The sequence below is a fragment of the Pestalotiopsis fici genome (genome assembly GCF_000516985.1).
Source record: "Pestalotiopsis fici W106-1 unplaced genomic scaffold PFICI_Scf_5, whole genome shotgun sequence".
Lineage (NCBI taxonomy): Eukaryota > Fungi > Ascomycota > Sordariomycetes > Amphisphaeriales > Sporocadaceae > Pestalotiopsis > Pestalotiopsis fici.
Window position 1 is genome coordinate 1,759,971 of NW_006917095.1, and position 23,624 is coordinate 1,783,594.

Here is a 23,624-nt window from a genome sequence, read left to right on the forward strand (position 1 = left end):
TGCAGCGTCGCATACTGACCAGCAAAACTTGCTGGTGCGGCGCTCTCACCGACAAGCGAGGTGGACTTGTGGCGTGTACCAACACAATCTGTGACTGACGTGGCATACTCTCATGCGAGCTCTTGTCATGTACGCCTCGCATTCTTTCTTTCAAAGCCCGGAATGTGAGAGGCGAAATTTGGCAAGACCTTTTTACAGATGCCTGGTGACTGTTGTTGTTGGGTCTGATGGTGAACAACCAACTCAGAGCAAGTCAAATTCCCTACCTTTGAGTTGACAGTGTGTAATGGACCAACGCCCCCAACCCAGACCCGCCAAGAAAGACCCTGATCTCGAAAAGACAAGGTTCTGACCCGCCGTCGCAGCGGGTACCCAATCGTTGCCCCATGTTTTGCCGCGAGCCAGAAATCCACCTTCAGGTGAGCAAGGTTCTTTCCAAAACGATTGGGCGCTGTCCTCGACATGACCATCATGGATGTCCTCTTGCCTCGACAACTAAACAGTCGAGACGGGTAACGTGACCGCAAAGTGGTGTAGAGGTTTGGCTTGTCTCCTGCGGGATATTCGCTCTCAACGGCCGCCATGCTTCAACTGGATGGATCAAAGAATCATTACTCGCTGACGGCGCCTATAGTCCAGTGTCAACTATTGCCGAAGCGATCAGGGACTGCGGTAGAAAAAGACTCAGACTTGCCGCAAGACACGGACGGTAAAGCATTCAACTCTTCCAAGGGCCACAGGAGAGTACAAGTGTAACATGTATCGATCGACCTTTTAAGCGCAATCGGCCCCCAACCACAAATGGACATTGCCAAATGCTGTAATCCGAGCTGGTACGTACAAAGCAGCACCCACTCTCGCGTCTATCCCCATTCACATAAGACCGCACTGCTGCATGCATGTCTTAGACATACAGATCGCCCTGGCGGAACCCGCCCCATCCTCAGCTCACTCAGCCGAACATGGTCATCATTAGTTCGACAACGTCGACTTGTCAAAAACTGGTTTGCAAAGCTAATTAACTTCCCGCTGCCGTCTTGATTATTCCGCTAACTTTTCTGGTTTTTTCCCCCTCCTAATCGACATCATAGACGTTGGCTGCATTAACTTGCAAGCGCAAGAAGCGCAGAACTGTCCAGAAGAGGACATGGTTTTACAGACCGGCGCCGTGCTAGCTGGGAGGTAACGAATATCGAAGGGCGGAGACAGGCCTTGCCTTTGCCCTTTCAGAGGTAGTATCGCTTTGCTCCACATGACGCTACTCACCACCACAACCGACTATGCACTTCTCAGAAACGAGAATATTACCTATCACTGGTGGAGTCAGCCTAAGACTTCGGGATATTTTACACCAGGCAGTGTTTGACAAATAGCAACCGATTTTCGAGACTTACCCCTTTCCCTCAAATTCTATGAGAGGGGAAAATACTCTTTTCTGGATCTCAGCATCAATCACCACAACCAATACTGTCCCAGTGGCGTACCCTCTAGCAATGCCCCCAAGGATTTAATAGTTTACCTAGACCACTTTCAAAATCTTGGCTGATAGGATGACGACGCACGTTGTCGTGAAAATTATTATGAAAAGTAGCACTCAATCATCTCTCTAAGGCTGACTGATAAGCTCTTCCATGACATTGGTCTGATCTCCTGGAGCTGCTGGCTGCAGAGCTGACATGGAGAGCAGCTGAAATCCTGGAATCCTTCGGATGTCCGCTTCGGTCGATCTCTCCCACAACAAGGAAACCTGGTGCTGACTCGAGTGAAGCATGGAACTTCCTGGTTGCGGAATCCCACGACTTGCTTTTCCGGAACGTCCCAACCGAAACCAGCAAAAAGCCGTTTCGTAAATGTCACTCTGCTAAACGAGTGGGCAACGAATTGTTACTCTCTATTTCCCATAGGCATACCGTTTCATTGGAAAAAGGGGGTGCGGGCCAGACTGGCAGCGGCATCAACTCTTTTAGGATTCGAGAAAAGAAAAACATACTTTGCCTGCATAAAATAATAATTACAAGGCTAGGCCACGCTGAAAAGGAGAAAGAAAAAGAAAAAAGCAATTTCCATGGCGTACGGGAGTGCAAGTCATATGACCTGTTGCCATTTTCGATCCCGCATGAGTATACGCTTTCAACTGGCCAAGTATCACATGCCAGCGGTTCGTCTATTCTCTACTTGGATGCTGTTATTCGTTGCTTGCTACACATTGTGGCCGCATTGGACGAGCTGAGCTGAAGAAGAAGCAGAAGCGCCACCACCACCTTTTTGCAACCAGAGTTATTCATTAATCATCCACATGTTCAAGAGGCGCTGACGACCAACGGCTGACTACTCTTTCAAGACGGCTTCAGGATATCACATGAAATGGATAGTGTGAACTAGCAGCCTCTCATCAGAGCCAAGTAATTGTATAGACCGTGATTGGAGTAGGAATCGTCACTCTCCCGCAAATGACAAGGTAGCTGAACAGCATGGTAGCCGGTCGTACTATCTTGTGATGATGTAGCAATGTGATTTCCCAAGCCCTCTGAGAGATTCAAGGCCTATCGCTCCCGCGATAACTGGTCGATCCAGATTCTGTCATGACACATGACGTCAAGTCATGAAGGCATCACACCCAAAACATTGCATATCGGAGGTATACCAGTCTCCCTTGTCCATGCAGTCACCTTTAATCTACAGGAGATTTCCAATTCTCCGATAAATACAAATGATAAGCTCCAAAAAGCTTTCTTTCCCACTGAACATGATGAAAATATGCATGGGATTTTGGGTATGCTGGAACAGCACAAACGTTTAGGAAATGGACTGGTCTCAAAAGTAAACAGACTTGCAAGATAAATACCATTGTGATTTGAATCATTCATGTTCCATCGACTGAACTTCATCGGCAAGACAGTGTATTGTGTAAAGATTTCCAATAACAAATAAAATCTTACAACATCCGCAAGGGGTTTGGCAAATGCGTTGACCGTATAGGTCGTTTGCAAAGGGAGATCGTGGGTTCCCTCATCTTTGTGGAGTTTTGCAACAGAAAATACAACGATGATCACGACGAGACCCAAGCGTCTTTTGTCTTGGTGCTTGCAGTTTGAATCGTGTGTTTCTCATTTCGTTTGAATATTCTTTCCTTCTTCACGGAGAGGAGAGAGGGAGAGAGAGAAAAGAAGAAGAAGAAGAAGCGGCGATCGTTTGGCAGATTCGCTACCGTGCGAGTACAAATATGAGCTTCATGCTCGCTTCTTAAGATTGTACATTTGGGCCAGCCCATTCTTCATATTGTTTTTCGTTCCCTTATATCACTACAACCAAGAATTTTCGCTCAACCTTTGGCCAAAAGTTTTATATATGAAAAGACCTTGGCAGATGTCCAAGGAGGGCCAAGGGTCGTAGAGGCTCCAGAGGGCTACTTGATGTGTTGAGCCATAACAGGGTCGGCCTTATTTTGGGTATTATATTCGTTTACACAAATCTGCGATAGATTCTTGAGACGAACAAGAAGAAAGATCCAAAATCTTGCTTTTGTAACTGCTCATCAATTCTTCGGGATGGCACAGCACTGCACCGTAGAAGACCTGGATATGTTCAAGGTGTTTGGCGAGTGCTCAGATTTGTGGCGATTGAGGAGTCCCCATCGTTGCAGCTGCTTCTCTCCTTCAATTTCTTTCGCTTTTCTAGGCATTGCACCTGTCTACCGACACTTAATTACAAACGGCAAGGACTCGGATCAAAATGGGAAAAACTGCAGAGGTGAAAAGAATGGGTACTTGGAACCGAGTAACATGGTTGTAATTCTCATACGTAACACAGGAGAAGCGTTATCCATAATTCAACCGCATTCTCGATATACAGATCATCTGACATAAAACAAACAGCAGAGACGTGAGCGTGCCTGAAGAATGTTGCGCTTCGAGTAAACTGGTACAATGAATCAAGTATCGATTCATATAAATGTAACACTCTCTATCCTCTGCTTGTCCTAATTATGCACAAGCATGGCCAGACCATAGGTTGAACAAGAAACCATGCCCAATGATTACATTTAAACCTAAAGAAACTGATTCTTGTCATGCCGACGGATGCCCTGCGTGCTAACCGAACATCAATCTTTAATTCATCGGAACGATTGCCGATCTCTCGATATTACACTTCCTTTGTTTCTCGCTGCCTCGGCTTTTCACATTTTTTGTGTCCAAACATCAAACTCGGCTCCGATCCATCTAAAATCACTTAGGCGCCGAATCTCTTTGCCCGAGCCTCCGCCTTTGCCTTTTCTGCAGGGTCGTTCAGTATGTTCCTGGATGAGCCTCCTCCGTTTTGCTGCCTGCCCTCGCCTCTGCCACCACCACCTGCTCCTCCTCCGCCCTGGCGACGGCGATCCCGTCCCTTGAAGCGGCCGCCACCACGTCTGCCATCGGTGCTCTGTCTCTTGGCGTCGCGTTGCTGGTCACCAGCACCTTCGCGGCCGCGCTTGCGCTCTCTGCGCTCGGGCAGTGCCGAGTCCAGGTTGGCGACACTGGGGGCGCCGGCCGCTTCTCCGCCGAACCGTGATGCGCGCTCAGCCTTCTTCTTGTCCTCTTCACTCTGCTCCACGACAATTCCAAAGCGCTTGGCTCGCTCGGCCCGCTTGCGCGCCTCCTCATCGGCAGTCGACGCGGCTAGGTGGGCAGAGAAATCGGGCTTGGGTGCCGCGGGCTCCTCCGTGGTGGCTGCTGCATCTGTTGTGGTTTCGGCCTCGGTTGCTGCTGGCGCATCCGCGGGGGCATCTGTAGCGGCCGGCTTGGACTCTTCTACAGCTGGCGCCGGTGCGGGCGCAGCAGGTTCAGCAGGCTTGGCTGCCTCAGTTGTTGCCGTCGTAGTAGCTGGATCATCGTCATCCCAGTCGATCTCGTCATCCGCAGTGGACTTGGCGGCTTTTCGGTGTCAGCATTTTGTTACACGCTGTGAGTTACAGCTTTCGGAACAACGACATTGAAGACTCGAGGTTGCGCGATTGTTTGCGCAGAAGACGGCAAGCGGCGACGAAGACGTTTAGAAATGCGAGGGTGGACTAACCGGGCTGGGCGGGCTCCTGGGCCTTGTCGTGCTCAAGCAGGCGAGCGATCAAGTCTGCTTTGTTACCAGCAACGGGAAGCGACTTTTCCTGAAGCAGCTTCTTGAGCTCTGGAACCTTCAATGTGTTGTAGTCGGTCATTGTGTCGAAGGCGCCTTGGCGAGGTGCTGTGCAGCGCGCAGATGGACTTGGGGGTTTATGCTTCTTCGGTTGCGAATCTATCTGTGGGGCGAACAGGCTGCAGGGCGACCAAGACTAACCCGGGAGGAAAAGAAGGGAATTAAGAATTCGCGACGAATATTGCAGTCGTCGAGGTTGTGATGATTGTGACAAAGAGAAGAATGGATGAATGGGGGAAGAGAAATGAGTGAAAGGAAAGCTGGAGGGTCCCTGGTGTTGAGAGCTGTGGGTAACGTCAAGGTAGGTACTGTAGCTTTGCTCGAGCTAGGGACCAGTTCAGTACCCACTTACTGCCTTGTTGCGCCTCGCTTTTTGCCTTGTTAGCTTTGGATCTGCTTGCAGCTCCCCCAGAATGACGAAAAGGTAAAGAAGCACAGAACAGGAACGCGGTCGGCGCGACAACATTCACTAGACGCACGGACCACCGGTACGTACCCAGGTAGGTACGCGCATCAATTGATCAATTCGTTCAATAAGTCTTGGCACAAGCTGCCTCTTTTCACACACCAAACACCAGACTTATGTAGCAAGCTTCATGAAAACATTCATTATTCATGACTATACACCACCGTGGTCACAATGACCACATTGAACCACTACAAGTACCTGAAAATACACAAAACAGACCTGGCCATCCACAGTTCCACGATATACATGTCCGTGTCATCTCTGGACAGCCACATTAAAAGACTAGAGCCAACCCGTTCTGAACAACGCCAAGCTCTCTATCCATGCCATGTTATGCTCCTTCATCCGGATCTGATCATATTGGCCGCTCATGCCTCATGATGATAAAACAAGACCAAAGTCCCAAAAGTGGGAGTTGTGAAAAAAAAAAACAAAGAAGAAAAACTTTGTATGCTGTCCGTAACAAAAAAAGGGGTATCTCTCACAACTCAAGCCAATACTCTTGCCCCAACCCTATCAACTAATGACCACTTCTTGCGTGACCAGCCCATAGATCCAGCTGGCCTCTGCCACGCTCGCGCACTGGAAACACCACTTGCTCACATTACCGCTACTCACGCCGCCCATTTGCACCACTCCTGCCGTGCCGTTGTGGTCAACGACTTCTTCCCATACATTCAATAGAATGCCTCTGCTTCCCAGTCTTGAGAAGCAGCGTGATCCCAGCACCACATCCAGGATCAATACCGTCGTGTTGATGTCCGAGGTTTTCTTCGGGATCTGCGTCACAATAATGCGCTTTTCCATGCCTTGGTACTTGCGTAGGTTCTGCCTCGTGCCCGTTGGAGGGCGTGTGATTTCCAGGAGGCAGTTTCCATGATCCTCCCACTTGCTGGCACTGACCATGAGGTGCAAGCGGATCTTTAGATTATTTGTCGTTAGGCTCATCCTAGCCGCACTGCCCGAGTTGGCTGCGCTGACGGATGGCGAGCGCGGCGGTGTTCCCGACGATGATGAGCTAGTGTACAGAGATGCCTCGCGAGAGCCGGGTCGCATTTGTTTGCCGACCGACGACATGGAGATGTCAAATGACTGGCTACCACCGCCCATCAGCCTCCTGAGCAGTGACGATGCGGATACACTAGATGCGTGCGAAGTACTTCCGGCCGACTGTGAAGGTGCCCGTGTAGACGCGCGGTAGCTATTCTTGCGTCCGAACCAGCTGCGACGCCGTGATGAGTTGTCGCCGTCTTGGTCCACAGCTTGGTTTTGGCCAAAGTTGCGGATGCGAGCCTCCTCTTCCAGAGCTTTGAACTTGGCGTTATCCATTCGGGCGCGATGGACGGAGACATACATGTCCTCCAGCTCCTCGACGGTAGAGGTACGGAAACGGAACACACGCGTCTCGAGCTTGGCGACCTTCGCGTATAGCTGTGCATAATCAAGAACTGGAGATCTTATCTCAAGATCCAGGGCGGTGCTGTTCCGAAGCATAACTAGCGGCGTCAGGTCGAGCGCGATCAGTGGCCGGTCATCATCATCTATGGCGGGGATTGCGTATGCCTCAATGAGACCAGGAGTTGTGATAATGGTACATTTATCAGGCCACAAATCCTTCCAGCATCCTCTTTTGTTGTCCCAGTATGAAATTGAAGCGTGATACTTGAAAGCATACGCTGGCGCCTGCCCGTCAACCTTGGGTATCCCAGCTTGGGAAGCTGAAGCCGAAGGCGTGAGACTAAGTGTGCTCTCCGAAATGTCAGAGTCTGTGGGAGCTTCCTCGTGTGACTTTTTGATGCTAATAGCCGGCATGGGGTCTGGAATATCGATTGCCTCCAACTCATCATCAGATGAATCAGATACAGACTCATCATCAATGTCTGATTCCGATGACGATGATGAACTGTCCGAAGGTTGGTATTCATGCTTCAAGGGGGAAGAACCACGTCGCTTGATTCTTGAAGCAGCCAGGTCTACTGGAGGACTGATGGATGGCTTTGATGGCAGGCTACGATGGGCAGGCGGTGGTGGAGGTGTATCCTCTTCGGGTGCAGGACTTGCCGCCGCCTGAGGTTCAGCAAAAGCGTGAGGATCAGGCCGCATGTGCTCACGAAGAGGGCGGGACTTCTCTTCATCTTGCGCCAGTGATCGACGTTCTGATGCATACCTCGATCTTGATCGAGGAGATGGGCCGACTGTTGGTGACTTTAGCGGACTATCAGCGGTTTTCGTGATCGGTGTTGAAGGTACGCTTCCAGTCCGCTGGTGATAACGACCTGGAGATGTTCTCTCTGAGATCTCTGGGCTCGACTCCGTTCTATGTGGCGCTGGGACATCATGAAGAGCGTATCGTCGTTTTCTTTCCCCAAGTGGTGCTTCTTCAATAGTAGGCTTGGCCACCACTGGTAAAGAGGAAGTCTCGCGCGGCTCGACCTTGGAGACTGCAGGTGGCATTGGGCTCGTGCCCAGAATATCAATCCAGTCCTCTACTTGTTCGTCGTTATCGGTTGTCAAGGTGAGAAGCTGGAACCACTCGTCATATTTTCCTCGGACCATGACCACTAGCTCGCCATCACGGTCGCCCTTTCTTGATGAGTATTGTCCACCCAAGATTGGAGAGAAGAGCAGCCATGACCGACCTCCGCTGCCGGCCTCTCGAATCAGGAGGTCGCCAGGGTCTGACTTGAATAGCTGGTTGTCTCGAGAAATGAGCTCAACTTGACAGTCCAGTCTTTGCCCATTGGTGTGACGCAGATCGAGGGAAAACAGATCTTTTGCGTACACCTGGCGGAAACGGTCAATTTTGACATTATCGAGGGCCTCCAAGGTCTTGAGATCTCGAACGCGGCTGGTATCGGTGTTGATGGCATCGTCATCTATCACTCTGGCGCTCTCTTCCTTATGTCTACGGCGAGCTTTTTCTTGTAGCGCCTCCCAGTGTGCCGCCAGGTCTGAATATTGATCAGTGCCAGTGACGGCACGGTAACCCTACTTAAGTTAGCTTTGCGGTATTCAATGTGTAGCCGCGCTACTTACCCTGATGAACCTCGTGATCCATTTGACGCGGACAAGAGGTCGTTTCAGCAGATGCGCCACGTCAACTCTTTCGCCATCTTCATTTATCACATCACCCTGTTCATTACGAGGTAATGCATTGATCAGAGAATCGTTGTCATCAAGAGACAATGGGGCCAGATTGACGATCAAGTCGCTAAAGCCAAGTCGCCAAACGTCCAAATAATTATCGTAAACTGATTGTGTCGATTCAAGCCACCGAGGAAGTCTGTGTGCATCCGATAAGGGGCAGCGCCTGTGTGCATTCCTGATCTTTTCCAGGGCAATGCCCATTTGGACGACGGACTTGGCGACATTTCCTTCTTTATCTTTGCTTGATGGCGAAGAAAATAGATCCTCCGACACAACAGAGCCGTTTCCATGCACAAATTGATTGAGAAGGACCGGGATGACTCCATCAACCAGAGTTTTGAGCTCCCTCTGATAAAGATCCTCATCACGGGCAAACTCCCGCAATAACCCCTCAACCGTTGCCGAGTCCAGATGGCTTGAGGTCCTGCGTACACTGCGCGTCGATTTCAAACTTCTGCTTCTGCCAACTTTGCTAGGTTCATCAGGCAGAGAAAGCGCTGAAACTAGATCAGAATGCTTGGTGAGCCTTCTCTTCAGGCCGGGTTTGTTGCTTCTGTTTCGAGAAAGCTCAGTCCCATTGCTTTTAGTAAAAGCAGTAGTTTGAGTGATCGTTGTATCAGAAAGCACTGATGAGAGGTCTGACTCTGAGGTTCCTAGAGACTCCAACGACATAATCGTGGAAAGTTCATGGTGGCCGCTTGTTGGGGGTGGTCGGCGCTTGGGATATGATGATGATACCGCCCTTGGCGGATCTGGGGATTTTGACGGCTCATCTTCGTGACTTGAGTCTGATTTTCCACCTGAAGAGCGCCGTCGCTCACGGTGGTCGTCTTCATAGTAATAGTCATCATCCTCGTACTTGTGCTCATCCGCACCGCTGGGATAGAACATGCTGGATTCGCCACGGAAAGCTTCCTTGAGCCTCTCCTTGAACCCCTTTTTCACAGGTTTGGCAGGCGACGAGGTACTTCTGACAGCTCGGCTTCTTCTTAAACCGCCAGTATTTGGGACTGGATCATTCGATTCATGCTTCTCTCGCTCCTTGGGAGAAGTTGACTTGACGACTTCCTCATCTCTAGTGATCATACTGTCCTCGTCCTTTGACGTCGAGGTAACCTCGGTCGATGTCCACGTTGACGAGGTCAGTTCTGTGAGCTCTTCCGTAGACTTTCGCTTGGATGCAGAAGATGGCCGTTCTGGCTTGCTTTCCATGTTGGGCTTCTTTTCCGCAGGTTGCTCATTGGCCTCCACTGCTGGCGTCCCGGCTGCAGCCTCTTCAACAAAAGGATCAACGGTCTTGTTCAACCACGACTCAATGCTGCGTGGTTGGTTGGCGACTGGTTTGGGAGGAGGCTCGGCTCGTTCAGAGAGAATTTTCTTGCTCTCGACGAATGCTTTCTTCAGGACGTTAGTAGCGCCCTTGAAACTGGATGTCCTCTTCGTCTTTGGCCTGCCTCCTCCTTTGATTGGCAAATTCAGCTCACTGAAAGCCGAGTACCCGACCGGAATGTCAGCCAATTTAGAGGGAATGCTTGATGGAACAGCTGAGTCTTCGTCTGATGGATCACTTGTCCACGACTCGCTATCTGATACATCTTCCGTCATCGTCGTCTGGGTATCGCCGGTAAGTGTGGTATGAGTGTCGGCATGGCTTTGGTCTCCAGTTGTTTGCGTCAACCTAGACGACAGTTTCGATGACTTCCTCCGGCTACTACGCCTCGTAGGCGTTTTTGGCTCATCGGATTCGGACTCCTCATAGACTTCAATCTTCTCTGATGGAGATGACTTCTTTGGCTGGCTCTTTCGTCTTGCCGAGCTGTGTTGTGATGTTGCTCGTACAGTGCTGGCGCCCTCCGATCTCCGATCTCCCGAGTATACTCGAATGCCATCGTCTGGCAGTTTTGTCTTCATGGGTGCAATCCTTATGCCGTCATCTTGGTCAAGCTTCTTCATGGGCCTCACGCGAATTCCATCATCCGTGTCTGCCCTGGAAGTACGCGACCTGCTCGTTTCCACCACAATTTCCATGTCTTCCGATTTAGCCGTTGATTTCGGGCTTGACTTGACACTAGAAACGTCGCCTTCACTTCGCATAGCTTTGACCCGAATCCCATCGCCACTTCCACTTCCTACCGAGCGCGAGACACTATATCGCTTGACCTGTGGTTCATCGGGCATCTCTACACGAGCGGCCCAATCCTTGATCTTATTCTTCACAGGCGGGTTTGGCGCTGTCCGTGGCGAGAAAGTCTTGGGTAGCGATGGCCCAGGTTCATTGCTCGGCTTGGGCGACTTGTTTCTCGGAGGACTCCTCTTGTTCTTCATCCAGTTGGTGTCGCTCACAACCCGTTTCTTAGGCGGAATGCTCTGTTCTCCACTCCCTGGATCATCCTTTTCTGTCGCCTCGGCTGCCTTGTGCTGCTCTACAATGATGAGTCGTGATGGCTTGTTCTTGACACCCTTATTCTTTATCCTGATACGGTCTTCTTCTGTAACGCTTTCCTCGTCCACCTGGATATTGAGCTCGCTGGGCTCGCTCGGGGCCGCGAGTGGATCTGAAGCAGCCGCCGCATTCTTCTTTTGCCATTGCTTAACCCGATCGTGGACACCGCCTGGCGCCTGGACCTTTCGCACGGCAGTTTCGCGCATTTCTTGCTTGACTTGCTCCAACGTCATTTGCTTCTGTTTTAGCTTTTCCCGATCGGCAGCAACTCGAGCCGGCGTCTGACGGCCCAGCAGGAAATCACCAAGCAAGGTAGGAGGTGGCTTCATGGTGGCGGCTCGTTGCCGAGTGGCTCCAGCTCCGGCGGCGGCGGCGGCGGGCGCACTGTTAGGAGTCGCGCCGCCGCCGGGCGCAGACATCTTTCTGTTGTGAGTTGCATGAGGACTCTTTGGTTTTGCGGCAGCCGTGGTACGGCGGGGAGTCGTCGGTTCCGCCGGTTTGTCGTCTTCGGTTGTCATGGTCTGCGAACATTATATTAAGCGTCAGTCACACATTCCTGGGAATATGGCGAGGTATGGATAGACACGCCGATCTGGGATGTTCTCGGTGTAGAAGGGGTACTGAGAGCATCATTGGTGGTTGAGCGACGGAAGCGCATGCAACTGACCGAACGAAGCACAACAACAGCATGGTGATATATGGCGAATGGAAGGCTGTCCCGGCAACACTCACCTACTACCTGTTCGGCATGCTGTCGGCGGCGGGATGTGCGTTAGCAGTGCTGCTCGGAATATGCGGCTGCTTCTGCTGCTGCTGAAGGCTGGGAGTTCAAGCAGAAAGTAAGGTAGGTACAGTTTGAAATCAAAGCTGAAGAAGGCTGCTGCTACGGTACATGCGGTACGATCAAGGATGCACGTGCAAATCTAGGTTCGATTTACGAACCCAACCAGTCAATGTGTCTTTTTGCGGGTTCGGGCCGGCCACGCAACTCAAAACAAGGGCGGTGTGTGTGAGTATGAGATTAAGACAATTAGATTTTGTGAGAAAAATGCAGTCAGACTTGCAGCATCTTGGTGGATGACCATGAAGAAATTCCGCTGTTTTCTGCGTGGCTCTCTCAGCAGGGCGATGCAACTCTTGCATCCAGCGTCTGTATGTACAGCACAACCCCTCAACAACCAATAGCAAGCGCCGCTGAGCTCAGTCTGTAAACAAACAGGACTCGGACTAGGGGGAGGTGGGCACAAGTGAGGTAGGCAGTGGGGCATCTGAGCCGGTTCCGATCAGGATCACTGATCGCTAAACTTGATTTAAAGCTGGATTTAAGCTACGGCCTAATGCGCTAACGAGACGTGACAGGGTGCCCCTGGACTTTCGGGACATTCTGTTAAATCGCTGGACGAATCAATACCGGGACCCTGGATGGCCACGAGAGGCCTAGAAGCCACATAACACAGGTGATCAGCAGCTGATAATAAGTACGGTAATAATCTTCGCATACATTGTGGCTTACCATTCTGCTATTGTTTTCTTCCTCGTGCCAGCTCATTGATTGCTGTCAGCCTCTAGCTTCCTTTGTTAGCTCTTGGGCCGTCGAGGGATCTGCACATGACAACGACGCCTCGTGGGGATGCCAGGAGGAGCATTTAGGCCCTTAGGGGATCCCTAGGATCTCTACCTAGAAAGGAATAGGATTTTGAAACAAATCCAACTGTCATGTCTCATATGCGATTTGACGGATGCTCTTTTGGAAATCTGTCATGAAGTTATCACAGTTCATGTAGGAGTTAATCTTATGGCCAGTGTTGGTTTCCTGAGATGCTTGTTTGCTAGATATTAGGAAAGCGTGGGACTCGATGCGATACGACTTGAGCTCACTGTTGTGACTTGGTTGATACGCCTACCTAGGTAACCTAGGTACCTGATAGGTATCACATTTAAAGATGTCTTTCCTACTGTGATTACCAGCATTAGGAGCATAGTTTCACTAAAAAGCCACATCTACGCGTGCAAGTCATAATGGTATCCGTCTGAATCTATATTCCATCCATGATTATTTCTAGCATCATGGATATCGCGGACATGTTTCGCTTCAGACGGGAGACTGGCGCACATTTGGGTGAATTCAATTCACATTTCAGTGGGTCTATCTAATGTATTCTTGAGGCCTGAAGTTTTTTTTTTACTTTTTCCCCCCTTGTTCTTCGGTCTTGTTTGTTATCCCAGAGACAACAGGCATGAGGAAAAGTGAAAAGACCAATTTCAAAATCATAGACCTGTCCTTAACAAACCAGACTGTTCAGCAGTGTGTGAAATGACGAGGCTCAAAAGGCAAAACCCCCACTGCCTGCATGGCTACTGCGCTTTCCATCCCCACTATCCACGATGACATTGCGCTGCTTCTCACAGCAGCAGCCCCCAAAGTCAATTCATAAAATGACGCGCACTTCCATGTTCTGGTAATTTTGAACTCGGAGAAGTTCCGCGCCCAAAAATCTGGCAAACTCAGAAGCACATGAGGTCTCCCAAAGTCATACCCCGTCTCTCCTGAACAGGGGCCCTGCCAGATCTCAATTGTCGGATTGTGCGGATGACCTCGTCAAAGACCTGATTGACACCCTCGTTGGTCTTGGCCGAGCATTCCAGGTATCGAACAGCACCAATGCTGGCAGCAGCGGCCTCACCCTCTGAGATGCTGACGCGAGTATCGATCGGGCCAAAGAGAGGTGCCCAGCGGCCGTTTCCAAGGCGAGTGTCAATCTTGAGGCCCACGAGGAAAATGGGAATACCGGGGCAGTGCATATGAATCTCGTTGATCCAGCGAGTCTGGGCGTTGTTGAACTTGCGATCATTGTTTACGCTGAAGCAGAGGAAGATTCCGTCCCAGTGCAGGTAAGACAGCAGAGCCAGCTGGTGCAGGTCGGCGCGGCCGGCCATGTCCCAGATCTCGAGGTCGGTGTTCCTGCCGTCGACGGGGTAGCTTCGGTTGAAGAGGTCGTAGTGGGTCGGATACCAGTTGCTGTTGAACACTCCGTAGTACCAGCGGCTGCGACAAACGATTAGTATACCCCAGAAGACTCTTGATTTAGTTTTTCTCTTTGGGGATTGGAATCAGCCACAACTCACAGGAGCATGCAAGTCTTACCAGAGTTGCCGTCGCCAATGACAGCAAATCTCATTTTCTCACGAGGACGCGGGGTCGAGGGAGCTCCGGCAGGTGATGCAATGTTCAAGGTGGCAAAGTCCTCGAGAATTTGTCCACTGCTGGGGCGAGAGCTGAACATGTTGTGAAAACCACTGGACAGTCTACGAGCAGCATCGACGGTCGAGCTGAGAATACGGTCTCGACGACGTGCGGTGGAAGCACCCTGGGCGAGCTTGGCCTTCTTGTTCCGATGCTGGCCACCCTCGTGGCCGCCGGGGGCATCATCATGATTCTGTTTTCCAAGTCTTAGCTTGGGTTGATATTAGAGATGGTCTTTGTGAACTTACCAGTGGGTGCTTCTGCGAGGGGGTGTCGGGAAGCTGTTCGTTTAGACCCTGATGAACACTCGGCACCTCGGTGATCCAGCGTAGCATGTTTCCGTTCGACTTCCAGAGTCCGGAGACAGAGAATGAGAAGTTTCTGGCGGTGGGCGGAGTGAACTTGGGGGGAGGTGGCGGCTTGGGAAGCGTGTACTGGGGAGGCGTACATACTCCGACTGGATGCATTCGCAGCGGGTCTGGATGCTTGAGGTCGAATGCTTCTCTGCCAGGAACCGGCGATGAGCCATGCTCCGGTGATGGGGGATCAGGCGTGTTCATGATGGATGGTTGATAGCTGCAGGAAGCACAAGGATGATTGAAGGAATAGGAAATGGATATGCTCGAGTGTGGAGTGTGGGATGAAGAGTGAACAGGCAACAAAATCAGTTGATCGAATGAAGACGTGCGATCCGAGACGGGAAAAGTTGCACTAATCACTGCAATTGCGGTTGCTGGGTGAAGTCGCGAAATTTGGGAAGCTTCATCAAGTAGCAGGGGGCTGTCTTTCTGGTCGTTTTCAAACAAACGGAGCCTCACGCGTTTCTCGAGGGGAACATATTTCAGCGCAAGTAGAATTGTAGAGTGCGCATCTTCACTCACGCGTCTCTGGCAAAGTTGTTGCAAACGGCGCATCCCAGGCAACCGCCACATTCAATGCAGCTCAAATATCAAAATGTTCATTGTCAACGCACAATTTTGGTTCTTTCTATCAGATTAGTACATTCGATAACCGTAGCTTTATAATGAGATAAAATCTGTGTTTCCATGATCCATCCCATTTACACATGCTTTTGACGGAATATCTTATAATAGTTGGTCTCAATTATTCTGGATCCATTAATGAAGCAGTTACAAAGCTGCAGGAAAGAGCGCGCCCTTTCGGATTGAGAATTCAATAATGACTTGATAAAATTTGTCTTCCACCTAATTTGTATTCTTTGTAAGCTCATTTTATCTTTGTTGGCTTACCTTTATAGGGATAATCGTGTCGAAAGATGGCTCGGGTAAAAAGTTGCCTGTCCAGTATCTATACAACCAATTACAATATTATAGTGGCTGGTTTCTTCGAGTTGCAGATCAAGGCCCTTGATTAGTTTCGACCTCTTTCCGGATCGATGGCAACAATATATGTTTGCAGCATTCATGATAGTCGATCGCCAAGTCAGCGTCAAGGTCTTGAATAGTTGAATGACAATGTTTGATTGGCTTTTCCGTAACTCGGTCTTGACCACCAACCCGATGCTAGCCCGAGTGGTATATGTATAGATTTGTTATTCGGTAGCATGGGTGATGTAGTGAACCTCGCGAGTCAGTACCTTGAGCCCGCAAAAATCCGACCCGGCTGCAGAACTGTATGCTTTGCACACTGATCCATCGACTTTGTATTTACAAAGGTCACTGAGGTTTCGACACCTTGCCTCCTCTGTATGATGGAAAACTCGCCTACAGAGATTTTTGTTGTCCGCCCGGTCAAGTGTAAGCTGAGATGGTGCATTGCACTCTACCGGCCTGATCTGTGATTTCACATATTATAGAGTTATCAACATGAGTCTAGATTAAAACGACGACTTCCTCATCTCGACGTGCTGTAAATCATAAGCTGGAATAACAACTGATTTGTATTATGTATCTTGTCATCAGGCGGCCACGAAAAAAGAAAACCAATTGATGCTTCCATTCCCAGTATAGAAGTGATCCGTACCAACATGGCTCCAGGCTTTGTGATTCTAGGCTGTGTATAGTACTATATACCTTTCTGCAGGTCTGGTAGTCTTACATATACAATGCAATGAAGGTCAATTTGTCATCACAGCGCCCTTATATTGTCAATGGCGTGCCTGGGTCTCATATCATGCATCGGAAGTTAATAGCATCCCCATGTGACCTACATGATACATCAGCACTAGCGGAATCTATAGCATGCAAATGCAAGGATAACATTGAACCAGCGTAGTATTGGAAGCTGCGACAGCATTGGATAGCCCCCCAGCGATTACCGACCAGGAATTCTTTCTTTGCAATGAAGTAAGACTTGGATCGGCGCATCTTTTTGCGTACAACGCTTGCATACCTACATATCCCGCTGATGAGGGTTAAAAGTCGTTTACGTCTGAGTGGTGCAAATCTCCATGCGGGTCAACTTTAGACCCCTCCCCCATTGACGAGGTTTCCCCGCTTACATGATGACCAATTAACCTCATGATTCCTAAGCTGGTTGGGAAACCCACGCAGTTTTGACTTGGCGACATGCATAAATTGACACTCATTTCAACCTTGAATATACAACTATTCAATAATTATATCTCTGACTTGACCCCGTGGTGACTGCAACTGATCGATAAATCTCAGTACACTTGATACTATACATTAAACATGGCCGAAAAGTCCAACATTCACCTCTACACGGCTCAGACGCCCAACGGTATCAAGGCGTCGATCGTTCTGGAGGAATTGGGACTAAAGTATGAGGTAGGGCAGCCTCAACATCTACTCCTGTGAAAGTATACTGACTTGATTCCTAGACTACAAACATTGAATTCAGCAAGAACACGCAGAAGGTGGGTCTCGAGTCTGAGTCCCTGCTGTTTCCCGCACAGCCAGTTTTACTGACGGGACACAACAAATCTGTAGGAGCCGTGGTTCTTGGAGATCAACCCCAATGGTCGCATCCCCGCCCTTACGGATACCTTTGAGGATGGCAAGACCATAAGACTTTTTGAGAGTGCCTCCATCATGCAGTACCTTGTGGAACGATACGACAAGGACCACAAGATCTCTTACCCCTACGGTTCGCGGGAGTACTGGGAGGTCAACAACTGGGTACGTCCAATTTCGTGTCATTAAACCAGAACTACAATACTGATTGGATCAAACAGCTCTTTTGGCAGATGGGAGGTCTCGGACCCATGCAGGGTCAGCTGAACCACTTCAACCGTAAGCATGGGGCGAACAATTGAATCGTTTGCACATTTTTTCTGACCGAGACTTTTTCTTACAGGCTACGCACCAGAGAAGATCCCGTACGCCATTGACAGATACAAGAACGAGACGCGCCGGCTGTTCCGCACCATGGACACGGCCCTCGAGTCCTCCAAGTCTGGCTACCTCGTCGGCGACAAATGCACGCTGGCGGATTTCTCGTGCTGGGGCTGGATTGCTGCTGCAGGTAAGTAAAATGATTCGTCGATAAGGACTTAGTTCGGATTCATCATGGGACCCTGTTGCTAATCCCCGTCACCATAAAGCTGGTTCAGGCGTGAACATTAACGAGTTCCCTGCTCTCAAGAAGTGGAGGGACCTCCTCCTTACCCGCCCGGGACTTGAGAAGGGTCGACACGTGCCATCGACGCACAAGGCGCTGGAATCCGAAAACCTGACCGAGGAGCAGATTGCCGAGGCTGCCAAGAAGAATGCCGGATGGATCCAGGCTGGCATGAAGGAAGACAGAAAATAATTTGAACGCATAAAAATTCAAGTTGACCGCATCTGGTAGAGTGAAATATTATTTACAAATCAAATATATTACAGAAACTCTCTTGGATACGGCCCGTGATTTCCCAGGCTTCTGTTTATGTATCTGATCTAATCTACATTCAATGGTCTTTCACCAATCATGATAACAGGAAAATTCAAACTTAAGCAAACACAAGGCTGCCTGGTAATTCCTATAGCTTATTTCCCAGATAATCCTGTTGCCGGCTTCCACTCGTAGTGGTGTTGCCCCTTTTCCGGACCACCCACCGGGTCTTTCTTCTTGTCAAACATGTGCTGCCCAAAGAAATCCAGTTGCGCCTCCATGAACTGCGTTGGCAGTTCTGTGGATGTCTGATACTTGAAGTACTCGAGGCTCTGACTAATGGATGGCACAAACGTATCCGTCTCGACAGCCTTGAGAACAATCTCCTTGATAGCCGGGTATGTATTGTGAAATTCATGGCCAAGTTCCGGATTGGCGAGCAGATTGTCCTGATCACCATCCGCTTTCTCATATATGCTATCCAGCAGATCCACAATATGGTCAGCTTGGATAATACAACCACCCCTCCATAATTGCATAATCTTGCGGTAGTCAAGGTTCCAGCCCTCGGCACGATCCTTTCTCCGGATAATGTCCATGCCCTGGGCGAAGCAGGCCAGGAAGCAAAAGTACATGGCCTGGTGCAGGAGCTCGGCAAACTTGCGCTTGTCGACCCCGGACCACGGCTGCGCCTCGATACCACCCGCTGCCGCCTTTTGGTTATTGATGCGGCGCCTCAGGTCGGCAGATGCACACCGAAACAGGTGTGCGCTGAGGATCGAGGCGGCCGGCACGTGAAGGGTGACGGCTTGCTCGCACGTCCAGGTCCCTGTACCTTCTTCCTCGGTCACGTCTTGAGTCACCTTGTCACGCACCTCGGAGAGGACATGGTTACCGTCCTTGTCCTTGGCGCGCTCGATACCGACGCCGATGGCGACGAGGAAGCAATTGCGCAGGGGACCCGACTCGTTCCAGGATTTGAAGATATCCGCGATCTCTTCGTGGCTGAAGCCTAGACCCTTTGTGAGAATGAGCCAGACCTCGGCCATGGCCGACATCATGCCCTGCTCGATGCCGTTGTGCACCATCTTGACGTAGTGACCGGAACCGGCAGGTCCGACGGGGTTGGTACACGGGCGGCCGTGTGCGTCTTTGGCGGCCACGGTCTTGAGGAATGGCATGGCCTTTTCCAGTGCCTCGGAGCTGCCTCCGGGCGACATGGATGGGCCGTGGCGAGCGCTCTGATAGCCGCCCGAGACACCGCATCCGACGTAGTGGATGCCCTTTGGATCCAGCATCTTCTGTCGCCTTTCCGTGTTTGTCCAGTGCTCGTTGCCGCAATCGACGATGAGGTCGCCCTTGTTGAGGTAAGGCAGAAGCCCCTCGACACATTTATCGGCTGGTTTGCCGTGTGGTGTACTGAAGACGAAGAGCTTTGACTGGCCTTTGGTTTCTATAGATTTGCAGACATCCTCGTAGCTTTTCGACCTTTGTACTCTGTCGTCTAGCTGAATGTCCTTTCCTTGCTTCTCAAGCATATCCATATTCTCCTCGCCTTCTCATTGTCAGCGCTGGCTCGCAGACGCGGCATTGCATGGCATTTTCTGACTTACTCGGGTCGAAGAAATGAACCTCATAACCATGTTCTGCGAAAAGGAGCGACATCATGGCGCCCATACTCCCCACACCAAGCATACCAATCTGGACTTGTCAGTGATCCATTATAGCCCGTTAATTTAGGTGTCTCTTACCTTTTTGGTCTCTGCCATCATGCAATATTAATACTTAGTAACCACGTCTACTCACGAGAGACAATGGATGATCGTAAATATTGAATACCAAAACTCTGTGAATGAATGATAACCAAATTATCATTAACAAACGCCAAGAAATTTTGACAACCAAGAGCAACAAGCGACACTTTTCTTGGACAAACGAGGTTATATGGTCACGTAACACGAATAGGGCCGTTTGGTCGCATCAGAGTTACGTATTGGTATGGAGCCGACCGCGGTTAGTCTTGACGTCACTGGCCACGGGCAACGCAAAGGACACTGCAGTCGACTGAAACATGGATCTTGATGACTTTTGAACCACAACATTACCGCTCTTTTTTCAAACTCTACAAGAACCAAATATTTACCGTATGAGCAATACGTATCTGTAAAAATCAAAGGGTGTGGGTGACGATCATCTTGCCAAGACCCTGTGCAAGAGTGCCAAGGTTCGCGAATACTATACCAACCGTGCTGAGCCAATCAACGATTAGCCAGAGTATCCACGAGAACACAAATAGTACACTGGTATCACAATAAGATATCACAAATTATAATGCCGTGCCCAATACTACCAATAGTAATAGAAATGATGAAAGCACATCGCATCTACACGTAGTCGTGAACCAATGTTCCTGTTGTGTCGTGACAATGTTGTATGCAAGTATTTAGTTATATAAATTACAGCGCAGATATGTTCATTCTTGTCAAAGGCGCCACCCCCACAATTTACAACCATAGACAATGAGAGGGGCTTACCTCATCCATCGTTTTTATCTTTGGATCCTTGCCAAAGAGTACTCGTCGTTGACGATTCGCAGTGGTCTGAATATTCGTCTTGGTGTGGAGGTAGCCCAGATTCCTGTACGAGCAGGTCGAAAGCCGTAAGATCGAGCGGTGAGTCGGCTTCGTCCCTCCCGTACATAGCCGTTGGACTGACACCTAAATCGTTCGAGAAGCGAGAAGATGATGCAGATACTGGAGTGTCAATTTCCATGTCGTCTTTCTTGAAGCTGCCTTCCATAAAAGGTCTAGCGAATGGGTTTGGGGGTCCTTTAGCTCCCAGTGAGGGCATAGCCTTTGGGGATGGCGATGCCGGTGGGAGCACGATACCGAGACCCAAGGAGTCGTCTCGCTGCCCTGGACCACTTGCTGCCATGCCTTCAGGAGATGCTTCTTCTACTGATCCTGCTTCACTCAAAGGCCCCGAGTATCGACTGTGACCCGGTACACCAATCTTGAGATTTGGTCTCGAACTCTTTGTCACTGATTTCCCTAGAAAAATTGACTCTGCCGGGACTGACATTGGCTTCCTTTCAAACGAGTTGTCAGGCTGGTGGGCAATGCCATGTCTTTGGTTATTCTCAGTGGGAGGCCACCAAGAATCAGGCTGCGTGAATGTGACGCTGTGTTTTTGTGTAGAATGTGGCGTCAGTGGGTGGCCTAGGAGATTTTTCGACTGCGAGTAGCAGACCTTTGAGGCCAACCCAGGTCAGCTTCTTGTGCGTCCTGTCGGCATCATGCGCATTTTCCGTATGTGTCTCATGGAAAAGAAACGCAAGAAGGGGGTGCTGTTTCAACAATGATTTACACAGAAAGACACGAAAAATCAGAAACAAGGATGATGTGTTAAAGTACTTACAAAGTTGCAACCCGGGATCTCCGGTAAAACATCCCAAATCTCAAGCGCAACCGAGATCAGCACGACGGTGGAAAAGCTTTTAAAGACAGCCTCTACCGTGATGTCTTCGGTGGGCAAAGGAAAGTCTGTAAGCCACCTCCGGCAAGATTCGGCATCGTCAGCTCGTATATCTTCCGTGAGGCTAATGCTCAAGACAACACGGGGGCTGTTGGTTGGTTTGGGAAGGTGGAGGTTTCTCAGGTCTATGAAGGGGGTTGTTTCTCGTGCCTTGGGCGCAAGAATAATACTGGAGATGTACTTGTACGTAGACCGGATATAGTGCACAGGAGTTCGTCGCCATTCAAACTTTTCCATTTCCATGGACGAGCTGGCTGTTGCCAACCTGAGTCCGTCCCTTGTCAGTTGATCAGGCGGTATGATTTTGAGGTAGGTCAATATCTCGGCGTGGAGCGCAGCTATCGTAAAGGAATGTGGCGATCGAGACCAGTCGAAAAGGATTCGGGTGAGCGCATTCGTGAACGAGTGTGGCCCAGGAGGTGGAGCAATATACTCGAATCCACTGGCTGCAATGGTCTCGGAGAAACCCTTCAAGGCCTGCGAAATCGAGCTTCCTGCGTGGCAGCAGTCGAGAAGGAACAGAGTATCCGAGATTGATTCATGGAGTACCTCCTCACACCCACTCCACTTGACCTCTGCATACAGCTCATCGCGATTTCGGCGGCTGTATTGGTAAGTATCTATGTTTCTAGGCAGCGTAGAGGTGAGCTCACTTTGACCAAATGGCTTGTCTGCTGGAATCCATCCGCCCATGACCTCCGTAGTACACTAGCAGCAAGTTATCTTCCCTTTCATACTCCTCTGTCCAGTCGACAATGAGCTTTGTGAGCTTGATGGTTGACTTTTTCATAGGGATTTCCCACTGTCGAACGTCAAATGCGTATTGGTTGCTAAGTACGTCTCCTAGGTTGGCTACTTCCGTACCGACACCCAGATCGTCTCCTTCCCACGATAGAAGTAGTGCATGCATTGACGCATATTTATGTCCACTATGATGGCTTGTCGAGACACGGTCTGCTGCCTGATGCCAGTGAGTCAATAATTGAACAAAAGTCAGAAGATTGTATACCTAATGTCAGACATACGGATTTCAAAGCATCTATAACTTGGTTGAAGTTCTTCAGATGGCAATCAGCGACGACATGATTATGAGTGAATGAGGCGGGTGTGATAGGTGAGCTGTTCTCCAAGTCCTATAAAGATGATGTTTAGTCTCTGTTGCTGTGTGCTGTGTAGCACCTCACCTCTGACGGACGAGGGCTGGCATCGCCACCGCTAGGCGTGCTACCAGACTCAGTATCCATGTACAGCCTGACAAGGGATATCTTGCGCTCTTGTTCACTCTCTAAGTCAACAGTCTCTTGATAACGTAAATCAATCTGACTTCAAGTGTATTTTAGCAGAACAGTGATGATGGCACGGAATAATTCGCGACGTCAGAATCTCTCAAAATGACACAATAATCTTGACTGTCAACGGTCTTGACTTGCGATTTTTTATTAAAAATCTAATTCAGTGTAGATTTCAATAAGATCTTGCACAGTAAATGACCTATATGAGAATATTTGGTGATGACTGCGGCTGAGAAGCGGGGTTCACGCTGACGAGGCTGTACACCGAGACTCTCGGTGAGCAAGAAGGGGACAATGCTTGTACGATCGAAAAATTCTGATGGTCATCGTTTGATTCCCACTTTCACCTATATTCTTTTCAAAGTCTCACAAATATACCACTTTTTCATTTGGGTATCTAAGTTTTTTTTTTTTTTTTTTTTTTTCATGAACGCTTGTAGTCTGGTTATGTTGCTGTAGTCTCTCCCCCTTGATCCGCCAAGCATGGGCCTACACGGCGATAAGCCTGGAATAGACGATTTCCAA

General features: G+C 49.7%; 6 protein-coding genes across 6 annotated transcripts; 1 reads left to right on the plus strand and 5 right to left on the minus strand.

Annotated features, from left to right (window-relative positions):
- Positions 1-4,230: 4,230 nt before the first annotated feature.
- On the minus strand, positions 4,231-5,194 carry PFICI_07853 (uncharacterized protein; the record flags this gene model as incomplete). Its single annotated transcript, XM_007836434.1, has 2 exons — positions 4,231-4,913; positions 5,056-5,194. The coding sequence occupies 2 exons, from the start codon at positions 5,192-5,194 to the stop codon at positions 4,231-4,233; spliced, it is 822 nt and encodes a 273-aa protein (XP_007834625.1).
- A 963-nt stretch (positions 5,195-6,157) lies between these two features.
- PFICI_07854 (uncharacterized protein) lies at positions 6,158-11,749 on the minus strand (the record flags this gene model as incomplete). The annotated part of the gene is made up of 2 exons (XM_007836435.1): positions 6,158-8,629; positions 8,678-11,749. 2 exons carry the CDS (start codon positions 11,747-11,749, stop codon positions 6,158-6,160), a joined length of 5,544 nt encoding a protein of 1,847 aa, XP_007834626.1.
- Positions 11,750-13,736: 1,987 nt separating this feature from the next.
- On the minus strand, positions 13,737-15,035 carry PFICI_07855 (uncharacterized protein; the record flags this gene model as incomplete). The annotated part of the gene is made up of 3 exons (XM_007836436.1): positions 13,737-14,277; positions 14,358-14,668; positions 14,724-15,035. The coding sequence occupies 3 exons, from the start codon at positions 15,033-15,035 to the stop codon at positions 13,737-13,739; spliced, it is 1,164 nt and encodes a 387-aa protein (XP_007834627.1).
- A 2,094-nt stretch (positions 15,036-17,129) lies between these two features.
- On the plus strand, positions 17,130-18,210 carry PFICI_07856 (uncharacterized protein; the record flags this gene model as incomplete). The annotated part of the gene is made up of 6 exons (XM_007836437.1): positions 17,130-17,225; positions 17,279-17,314; positions 17,388-17,576; positions 17,633-17,690; positions 17,755-17,922; positions 18,002-18,210. 6 exons carry the CDS (start codon positions 17,130-17,132, stop codon positions 18,208-18,210), a joined length of 756 nt encoding a protein of 251 aa, XP_007834628.1.
- A 218-nt stretch (positions 18,211-18,428) lies between these two features.
- PFICI_07857 (uncharacterized protein) lies at positions 18,429-20,042 on the minus strand (the record flags this gene model as incomplete). The annotated part of the gene is made up of 3 exons (XM_007836438.1): positions 18,429-19,828; positions 19,887-19,974; positions 20,025-20,042. The coding sequence occupies 3 exons, from the start codon at positions 20,040-20,042 to the stop codon at positions 18,429-18,431; spliced, it is 1,506 nt and encodes a 501-aa protein (XP_007834629.1).
- A 766-nt stretch (positions 20,043-20,808) lies between these two features.
- Positions 20,809-23,051, minus strand: PFICI_07858 (uncharacterized protein; the record flags this gene model as incomplete). Its single annotated transcript, XM_007836439.1, has 5 exons — positions 20,809-21,522; positions 21,691-22,411; positions 22,461-22,768; positions 22,833-22,940; positions 22,992-23,051. 5 exons carry the CDS (start codon positions 23,049-23,051, stop codon positions 20,809-20,811), a joined length of 1,911 nt encoding a protein of 636 aa, XP_007834630.1.
- Positions 23,052-23,624: the final 573 nt, after the last annotated feature.